This window comes from Habropoda laboriosa, unplaced genomic scaffold (assembly GCF_001263275.1).
Source record: "Habropoda laboriosa isolate 0110345459 unplaced genomic scaffold, ASM126327v1 scaffold89, whole genome shotgun sequence".
Lineage (NCBI taxonomy): Eukaryota > Metazoa > Arthropoda > Insecta > Hymenoptera > Apidae > Habropoda > Habropoda laboriosa.
In genome coordinates this window covers 1,469,238-1,480,386 of record NW_017100263.1, presented here as the reverse complement: position 1 = coordinate 1,480,386, position 11,149 = coordinate 1,469,238, and the positions used below count along the sequence as shown (strand labels likewise).

The 11,149-nt window shown below is 38.1% G+C and overlaps 1 protein-coding gene across 1 annotated transcript in view; it reads left to right on the top strand.

Annotated features, from left to right (window-relative positions):
- LOC108573062 (matrix metalloproteinase-2-like) overlaps positions 1-11,149 on the top strand; it is a 177,370-nt gene that overhangs the window by 158,579 nt on the left and 7,642 nt on the right. The window contains exons 4-6 of the mRNA XM_017935426.1: positions 526-672; positions 4,497-4,639; positions 8,457-8,615. Coding sequence (XP_017790915.1) covers positions 526-672; positions 4,497-4,639; positions 8,457-8,615 — 449 coding nt within the window. The remainder of the gene's footprint in view (positions 1-525; positions 673-4,496; positions 4,640-8,456; positions 8,616-11,149) is intronic.

Below are 11,149 nucleotides of genomic sequence, written 5' to 3'. Positions count from 1 at the left end.
TGTAATAATTATTATTATAAATTTATAATTTATAATTTTCAGTAAAACACCAACACTACCTAATTTCTATTTTTCAACTGATTATCCTCACCAAATGCAATCGTTTTCCAAAAATAAATTTGACATGAATTTACTAAATTCAGAACTCAACGAGGTATCGATTTTTCTTTAGACCTTACCGGAAATTGTATTCCTCCCTTAATTCCTTATTTTCTGCGGAAACGTCGTTTCAGTAATTTCGTGAAATTTCCGTGTTTCCGCGTGCACCACCGTTCCCCTCGTTACTTTCATTTTCCCGTTTGGAAATAATTTACCTAATTTCCTGAGGTCTCATACTATTACCGACCAAATCGTCTTTCTTTCAGAATTTGTCAACGGAAACATTTTCCACGGTTCACTAGCGTGGTTATCGAATCGAAGCGTCTCGACGAGAACCGATAAAGGGGATAAAAGCGTCGCTTACCACTAGGAATTGATTTTTGACGGATTCTTAACGATCTCCCTTCCCCCTTTTTTTTTTTGCAGCCTGAGAACCGAACAACCGAGTGGCCTCGACACAGGCGGTGTTCGTTTCGAGCTAAGCAGAGCCCTCGATCTTTGGGCGAGGAACTCGAAGCTCATCTTCCAGGAAGTTAACAGCGATAGAGCGGATATTCTGGTCTTTTTCCATCGGTGAGTATCCAGCTTTACCAATTGTCTCGTTTACTGTAACAATCGCTTTACATGGTATACAAAGTGATCGATTTTCATCCTCCCACGCGATAACTCGAAGATTAATAGGTACTGAATAAATTTTCACCAAACCATTTTATACAGTCCCTTGTAAACGCCTTTGACTCGTTCGAGTATTTTACCTGTGCTTCGTACAACACGGTCGGTCCTTTCAGACGATGTTTAAAATTTTGCATTTCAAATAGCAAGTTTACAATGCACGTACACATACAGGGTGGTCCGTGATTCGTGGTACAAATGGGGTCAAGAAGATTCTATGGCTGGAAATAAGACGAAAATAATAATTATTTATGTCGATTCTAAGTACTAATTTACCTTGCTTGAAAATTGCCCACTGTTACAAGGTTTCGTTGCAAAATGAACATTTAGGTATTAAAACAAAAAGCTGCTATAGTCACAGAAACGATGAATATTAGCTAGTTGCGCCATTACCAAGTGGCAGTACCATACAAAGTCAAATCACGCGTTTTTTATTTTGAGATATTAAAGTGGCCGGAGTTACCCCGCTCTCCCCTATTTAGAGATTTCATCAATATTGAACAATATTAAAAGCGAACTACCGACGATTACCATATAAAATCCATTTTTTATCGACGATCGTATTATTGTATGAAATGAAATTTTGTTATTTCCAACTTGAAAATGAAAGTGCACATTATCGGTGCCTTGCTAAATTGCGCTCAACTCATTTATCTAACTCATTGGTTTTCCTGTAATTTATAAGCGGCGAGAGACTATTGCATAATGTATACCTCATTTGCGTACAATATCTCGCAGGCTTTGTCGTGTATCAGACACCATTAAAGCCTTCAACCGATTATTGATCATGTAGGTTTCTGAAAAGATCTCGTAGTAATTGTGTAATTAGGCTTCTCTCGTAGATTTATGGAACACTTAGGCTTTTTCTACGTTGAATTAGTTGGGATTAATAATTTAGTTGTTAAATAAACGAGACTAAAGCAACATCGGTGTGATAGAGTTTCCTAACAGTGTAATTGGATGATCCTTCGAGAAGAAACTTAGGTGGCGTTATAGTGCATAATATTCACGAGGTTGCGGCGGCCATCGATGAAGAAAATGTCTTCAAACAGTATAATAAGAATAATCAAAAGGCTTGATAAAATTAATCAAATAATACTTTGTGAGAAAAATTAACGAAGACTTCACATAGGTATACATAGGTAGTGTAAATCATAAATGGCCACTCGGCCACAACGATTCATCTATAGGTTACTTAGCTACGTCTCGTACTGTTATACAGTATGTCCGTTTTAAGCGTCTATATGTAATTAGCGTCTCAGTATTAGCTACAAGAATATACAATAAAAAATATAGGGTTGAATTTAAAAATGTAAACGTGACCTTCGCAGGACTCTCCAAGGTTACCTCAAGGTCAAATAATTATCGTCATTATATGCCCCCCTTTAGTCTGAAACACCTTTTCGTATTTCTAATACTTATTTATAGACGCTTAAAATGGACATACTGTATACATATGTATAATCTTTGGTGTAATATTGTACTGCAAATACCTTGTACAATTTATGCCAATATTTGATAATTTTTTGAAAAAAATTTAAAATTAACAATCGTTCATTTTGATGCAGTATAAGATACTTATCTTTTACCTAAATTCTAACAATAAGTGATATAAATTTTGTTCCTTTTTTTTTTTTTTTATTCACAAGTGATAACGAAGTCACTTCGTAAAACAGTAACAGAAGACGCCTTCGCAATTTGTATACGTTCACGCGAATATTCGAATATGAATGGCTTATTTCTATTGTACAATCGTTAGAAAAGAATTGTTCTAAATAGAATCCCTTCTGTTGGAGCGGAAAGAAGACACTATCACTGTGGCCGTTTTTCGAGAAACCTTATAAATGGATAAGAACGGGGAAAAAGAAAAGAACAAGAAAAAGGTACGATCCGCTTTTCTGATTAGCTACCCGATTGGTACGGACAGATATTGATGGCGTATCGGCTGTCCAGATAATCGACGAGTGCTCGCGAGCGGAATTTAATTACGGCGCACGGTGCGGCCCGTCTCGTTCTAACTGTAGAGAAAGGGCAAATTAAACGAACCGCAAAACTAAGCGATAGATTGTGCATCGCACAGCCGAAATACCGTGAGAACTTAGAGCTGTCGCAGGGTCTGAATAAACACCAGGTAACGTGCGAACGGAGTTGCTGACGCGGGATCGTCTAACTGAGAGAATTTCATTCGAAATGGAATAATACTATTTTCAAACATTTGCGGTGAAAGTTCATTTGCGGAAGTACCATTTTCCAGACGCGTTGTTACATCGGGCCGCAAGTATCGTTGTCCACGAGACATTTGCCAACAGCACCAAAATGCAAGGCCCCTTAACCCTTTCGTGACTTGAATTATTTTTGTGTTTTAAATTCGTATCTTTTCTACTGATCCTCGTGACTCTAATCGATACCAAATGCAGGCCAATTTTTGTTCGAGTACTCAAGTTGGATATACATATGTGTCCCATTAGTAACGAAAGTGTGAAATACGTGTAGAAATTTCTTACGCTTGAATAATATCGAGTCTTATGTTACTATCTTATTGTAGTAAGAGGTAGAAGGTTTACGGAATTTAACGAATTTATGTTTACTCTTGATCAGAATTAATTCAGCCTAATTATTATTTTATTCCTTCAAAAGTAATTGTTTCAGTTGTGAATTAATTGCTACGTGGTATTTTCGTGTTCTGTTTTATAATTGCTACCATACATTTTCAATTGTGTTTAGATTGGAACCGTGAAGAAATATTTTTACAGTGTGTGCGTATTATATACACCAAAATCATTGTCGAATAGTAGTACGCACTGGAGTCTTATTCTGTTAAAAATTATCAAGTCAACAATAAACTTACTCGACTTTTCCTTGAATTTTTCTTTTTAAATGTGCGGACTAGAGCTGTACGAGTACTCGGAAAAAGCGATCCGAGTTTAACCCTTTCGGCCGTTTATATCCGGCATCCACTAAATGCTTCGCACTGGGCTAGTGCCGGTTATATCCGGCATCCATTAAGCGCGTCGCTTTGACTCGCGCCTCAACAACTCAAAGTGAAGATTTATTTTAAAATACAGAACAAGGCCTCAACCACATTCCCTTTATCCAATACACCCTTAAGTCCTCTGCTGTTCCAACGAAATCCTCTAAGATTTAAAAAAACGCGAGACACATCATCCCACATCGTGAGTTTACATTAAACGGAAGATAAGACCTCATCGCTGAAGATCTCTAATTTTCTTTCAAAGGAAACGTGATACTGTTTAGTGTACTATACCCATGCGTATCTTATAATTGAGAAGAATAGACGTACGCGAGCCGCTTCATAATACGTCTCCGCAGCTGTAAACAGAATTGGGCGGCTATTTGCCGACACGCGCCGGCAACGGTAAAAAGGCTTGGGCGGCTATTTGCCGACACTCGTCCGCAAATGGTTAATGTGTATGGTGTGCACTAATGGCACGACGACCCGTTCGTTATGGAGTACCTCAAATGTTCCGAGCAATTTAAAAGATGAACGTTCGAGCTACTCGATTCTTTTGAGCTACCCGATTTTTTCAATTACTCGTTCAAATTTCAAGCTACTCAAATATTCGAGTATGCCAGCAACACTAAACAGTGTGAATCAATTTGAATATGTACCAGTAGCGTGCATATCTTCTCAAATCTATTTCAGCATCGTGGTTTCTTATTTGTATCAATTCAATATCCACTAACGTTTATTCATTCCATTTTAGAGGTTATCACGGTGATGGATATCCATTCGATGGCAAAGGCCAGATTCTGGCGCATGCGTTCTTTCCTGGCAGAGATCGCGGCGGAGACGTTCACTTCGACGAGGAAGAAATATGGTTGTTGCAGGACGACGACAACGAGGAAGGTACGCAAACATTTAATAATCTACGCCTTCTAGAAGAAATAAATGTGTTCGAAGAACCTTGCGTAGCGTAACTCTTAATTAGCACAACGAAAAACCATATCTTGCTGCAAAATTTTCGTGCATTTGTAAAAATGTCACAGCAAAAAGTAATTCTTCTATTGATCTACGTTTGTGAATCTTTCAATACGATGATTATATTAACTAAATTGCATGCTTGCTTGAATCGCACAAGTTAGGCTCACGCTACGGACTGGACAGAACATCGTCATTTCTCGGAATCATTCGTTTAATTGCAAGGCTTGTATATTTCTTAGACAACAACGTTGGAATTTGTCACTTGACTCTCTCGCGAAAGTTTTATAGTCATAATTGGAAGAAGAGCATTTTAGAATGTATTGGTCAATTTGTTCGAACGAAACGGACATTGTGATTTAAATGCACCTTCACACATGCCGTGAAACCTTCCAACACCTCCCTTGAAGGAGAAATTGGGAAAACTAGTTTTTGCTTTACGAGAGACAGCTGAGCCGACAAGGGAAGTTCGGCAACTCGAATATTCAAAAAAATTTGAAACTGCAGAAATTAATTCAAGTGACGCTAATAATGAGACCTTTTTTTTGTTTCGGCAATGAAACAACCCTAGGCGTGAAAATACCTCCTCAAAGAGATTGTGAGTTTTTGTATTATCACGAATATTCACAAGATATAGAGAAAAAAGTTACATTCAAAGTTATGTGATTTTTGATACCCCACATTGCGGACGTAAAGAATTTTCGAAAAATTAATTTTTAATCCATCCCCACCACTCTTTCTTTCAAAAATTCTTTAACCCCGCAATATAAAACATCAGAAACCACACAACATTGAATTTACACAACTTTTTTATATGAAATATAACTTTGCGTCTTAGAAATGCAATCCACAATCGTGAAATAGCATCAGAATGCAGCAAGAAATTGGAATGCGTAATCAGAATCAGTCACCAACCGTTTCCTGTATCGCAGATTATTTACTCCTGGTCCGATTTTGATAGATTCAGAGTGCAACTGCGATTGGCCTCGTTAATAATTCTGGCTTGGCTCTCGTTCTCTGCTGGCTTTGCATAGTTTCCATTAGCATAGTCCATAAATTAGCATTTCCGTAATCATTCACTGTTCATCGACGTCGTCAAGAGTCCGCCCATAATGGCGCTGCTCGCATATTCAAACTGCTAAGTTCACTGATTTTGTCAAGTTGGCGTAAAAATTCAAACGTGATCGATAGCTTTTTAGCCGTAGAACGGGTTTTGGTACCTTCGTGTCCATTCATTCTCGCATCTTGTTCTTTAATATTAAGTTGACAAATCGTGTACACTGTGAATTCTGTATCATTGTTATATTAAATCTTATTATCCTTTGTATGTAATATTTCTGTGAGACGATAAATCAACCTATCAGATTGTGAAAAATTCCTGAAGTCCTGTTGGTAGATCCCGATAGTCACGTCGCATTATGAAAGTCTGCGCAGCGTGGTACTCATTACCTTGATAAAACAAAATTTGACACTAGCATTATTTGTGTTACATACGCTAGATCTTGACAAAAAGAACAGGGTAGATTGGGACATGACAAGGTTAAACCTTTATCAATATGACAACATCTAATCCAAAACAGGAATTTTCTTATTTTTCTTAATGTGACTACGTTTTAATTGACATGTTTTTGTTTAATATTAGAACGCGAACACTTTAAAGGACCCGCGAAAAATTTGCAGCTGGAGCCATATGAAATCAGCGGAGTATGCCTTTTACCCTCGCGTTTCGTCACAAGACAATTTTCCACATACTAAAGTAATGTCTCTACAAGTGTCAGCCAGTTTGGATTCTACAAGTGTCAGTATAGATGGTCCTACGCCTAGGTCTGCGTCATTGCTGCGCTTATGTTATCTCTCTCGCAGTCAGTCAAGAGTGTTGTAACGCTACACTGAGATATCAAAAACCACACAATTTTGAATTTAATTCTTTTTCTACATCTTGTACGGTTTTGTAAATATTCACGATAATATGAAAACTCGCAATTTCTTTGAGGGGTTGTTTTCACTAAGAATCGTTTCGTTGCCGAAACAAAAAATGGTTTGAACTACATTTCTGCGAGTTTTCTTTAATTTTCAGGTTGCCGGACTTCCTTTCTTAATTCAGTTAGAACAATCGATTAGTTTAGAACATTAACAACGAAATCAGGGCCTCGATAAGTTAAAAGCATCATCATCGGCACAGAGAAATTCTAGTATTAAATACGCGTTATTTAAAAATTACAGCGTGTATTAAAAGAAGTTTGATGTTTTTACAAAATTCTCAAAACGCCTGTCAGTTAAGGCAGAAGAAATAGTGTTATTCTGTATTTCCAACCACTCGATTATTACAGATATCCGTAAAGGGGAAACGAAACAACTTTATGGGCAAAGTATACGGTGGTAGAAATAGTAGTATCAGTTATGAATTGCTAATACCGCCGACATATCCCGTGGGGAACTGCCAGGACGTTTGCAAACGATGAGGAACATCAGGATTTACAAGTCCATTGGAATATTAGCATCTTCCTCGAATAGTTTCGGCAGGGGCAGAGTAAATATTGTAAATCACTAGAACTGATAAAGTTGTTAGAAAATTGAACGTTGGTCTTTGAATAATATCAACTACATCCTACGTATAATTTACGAGAGCTGACATTAAAGTTTCGAAAATAATTTTGTTCCCGTCAGAGCGGTAACAATGTAAACAGTTAAATCCCCCCGCTGTGTAGCCTAATCCCCCTGTACCTACATGCGGAAGGTAAACATTGTCAATCGTTCTAGTTATTGCGCAAGTTGATTCACTTAAAGGCGTGTTTAAGTTCCGTGTTGTTTCGTCGTGGATTTAGTATCATCGATTGCTATTTTTTTTTGCATATATCGAAAGTACAACTCTTTAAGAATGTACTGAAGTTTTATAGTTGTATTCAATAAAGTAACGAAGTTATAGCTCGTTCAGTGTGACACATCAAAGGCCAATGGCTACGGTCGGTAGTAGAATTATGCCAAAATATATATTTTTCTGATTTTTAGAGCCTCTGAAAGACGAAAAAAGTCGAAAGAGTCGATACTTCGTATTCAAAGTGCCGCCATTTTTTTAATTTTCAATATTTTTCTTTTATTCTACTACCGACCATAGCGACATGCATACTAAATAAGAATTAATTGGATTTTTTTATTTCTGATCAGCAGAACAGCTCAAATCATGGCAACCATGGACCTACTTTTTTTTTTCATGCTCCTGTTTGACGTGTTTCACAGCAGCCATATCTAACTATTTTTGACCAAAAAAAATTTCTAAGGATTCTTCAAGGACAAGTAAATATACAGGAATAAAGCTCGTGTTAATAACTGTTGCCGTACTTCTGTAATAAATTAGCAGGGAAGGCCTAAAGAAACGGCCGTCACACTAGAAGACCCCCTTAACTGAACTTTACAGTACGGAAATAGTGGTCATAAAAATTATTACATCGTACTTTAGCACAACTCGGAGCTTTGTTTCCTTTGCAAACTGTCTTACGATCTTACGATAACTAATGGACCATAAAATAACAAGCGATATGTAAGCAATCCATCTTCCTCGTAATTTTTATATTTCCTGTGAGTCGAGCATCTTTAATATGGCTCATCCTCCTTAGAGCAAGGCCTCTTTTATTATCGAAGAAGAAAGTTGCAAGAAGATGCGGATGATGCGAATAAAAATTGCGTGGTTGGGAATATGAATAGTCGAGTAAGATGACGAGATCTCGAACATTTCTTTGGCTTTCAGGGACCAGCCTGTTCGCGGTGGCTGCGCATGAATTTGGCCACTCTCTTGGCTTGGCACATAGCTCGGTTCCTGGAGCGCTCATGTACCCATGGTACCAGGGATTGAGCTCTAATTACGAGCTGCCGGAGGACGACAAGCACGGGATTCAGCAGATGTACGGTGAGTGAGTCTGCATGTTCGATAATTGCAGTGAAAAGTAATAATTACAGTACTTTGTGCTTCCGCGTACTAACTTCAAGGATGACTTCGTCCTTTTCTTCTCACGGCAGAATTTCTCAAGGCTAAGGAGACCGACATTTCTTCTTGCATTTCCTTCTTCATGAATAATCACTTATGATCAGTTATATAAAATTTTTTTCACACTTAACACTGTACATCGTTCAGAGTAAGAGTAACCTCGTTCCGCGCATGGGACGTGCCTAAGGCACAGAGCTAGAACCACTAGAACGTCCAAACATCAGTTATATAAAATTTTTTTCACACTTAACACTGTACATCGTTCAGAGTAAGAGTAACCTCGTTCCGCGCATGGGACGTGCCTAAGGCACAGGGCTAGAACCAGTAGACGTCCAAACCCCCCACTTAACCGCCTACGGAGTAGCGCAGAACGGACGAGAATCGGTCCGAGAGCGAGGTTACTCTTATTTTGAACGATGTATAGGTTTACGGACATTTCTTATATGTATACTTCAAAGTATTGACGATGAGTCAAAACAAGTTATTTTATTTAAAAACAACATATTACACCATATTAACTTAGAAATGAAACTATGTGATTATATGTATTTATAAAAAATTGATAACAAGCATAAGTGGTAGGAGAGGGATGTAAACAGTTTCTGTAATTTTCCTTGCGAAATTCGAAATGCGCCAAAATCACACGTCCCGTAAACCTAGTGTTAACAGGTTGAATGCTGGACCAATTCTACGTAACTTGTCCATGGCGCAGAAATGAATTTTTTATTTAAATACAACACATCCCAGTATGCGTAAATAATATCTCGACAGTTAGAAATAGAGTTATTTAAATATGCTGTGCGGTTCATTAGATGAAAAGTTTACAAATATTACCATTTATTCAAATTAAATGCTTTCACTAATCTTGACACCGCCGGTCACCGATGACCCCCACGGCATTCAACGTGTTAATAAAGTCATAGTCTCATATGTAGTAGTAAACTCATCCTCGTGCTTCATTTCTAAAGTCCCCGTGTGCTACCTACACTACCGGCCAAAAGTTTGGAATCACCTGGCAATTTACATTAACACTGAATCTGCTACTAATTCTTTAGTGATTTGAAATTGATGTTGTGGAGATCAATAGCACTTTACCTCATTTCGATTCATTTGAATGATAAAAAATTCGTTAAAAAATTATTATAAATTTTGGGGGGAATTTTTGTGCAACTTGCAATGCACAGTGATTCCAAACATTTAGTACTTATCAGATGAACATTTTAAAAGCAGGGTACTAAAGATCATAATTGCAGAGAAAGGTTCGTTTTTCACAGCACGAACATATTGTTATATTGCTACAGCTAGTGTATAAAACGCTAATATATGTAACACATATCCATGAAATTACGCACTCGAATGTATATTATTTATGTTCATTGCGAAAAACCATATTTGTAGCAAAAATATCAAAAAAATTTTCACATTCTGATCGATACGAAAATGAATCACTAATTGGTACTAAAAGTAACACTTTACCGACCGATAGTGGTTAAACATCCTACGCACTTCCGACCGTTCACTCGGCCACAGATACATCGCTGACACCGGCTCTGTTCAGTCTCTAAGCTATCGCGCGGGAATATATGCGCTTTTTCTTATACCTATAGAAATGTTAAATCAATCTCTGACCGATTAATAGGCTACCGGTCGAAAAGTGTCGACGGCAAAAAAGCGATTAATACGTTACCGGTCGGTAAAAGCGTTGGCGGCAGAAAAGCGATTAATAGGCTACCGGTCGGTAAGCGTTAGCGGCAAAAAGCCGATTAATAGGTTACCGGTCGGTAAAGTGTTAATATCGTCTAGCTGGTGTTTAAATAGAAATGACGATACTAAATAAAATTGCTTTTTGCAATTTACCGTAGCCACAGTGCAGCTGTGCCTTAGCAAGCGAGAAACTTTACAGCCGCGGTTGCTCTCTGTTTAATATTATCTTCACCCAAAATATTTCACGAAGAAGAATACACAAAACCGGTGCACAGAACTAACGAGTTGACAAGATTGTTCCCCCGTGTTCCAAGAATGTCAGTTTTTATCCGTGGTAGAAACACGCGCGGGTCGTAACCCGCATTCGTAGAAAAGTTTCACGAGAGATAATTGAAGTTTCAAATATACACGGCCGGTCGACGAAATTCACGATAAATGGAGAAAACAATTTCGCGGGATAATCGCGTCGACGAGGATGCAGAAAGATGTCACCGCAGTTAGTAACAACGGGGTGAAATGAAACGTGAATAAAATATAAAGGACGACTACCCCTCTCTTTGCTTCTGCTGGAATGCAAGCCGTAGGTTCGAGTGATTTAGTGAACCGGGAGGCTTTCTAACCTTTCGGAGGATCGCAAACGCATTCCATCTGCCCTCACCACTTCTGTTTTTGTCCCATCCCAGCATCCCTCTTTCCGTTGTCTCTTTGCCCTTTAAACGCATTTGTCCCATCCCTCTCTCTTACACCAGCCA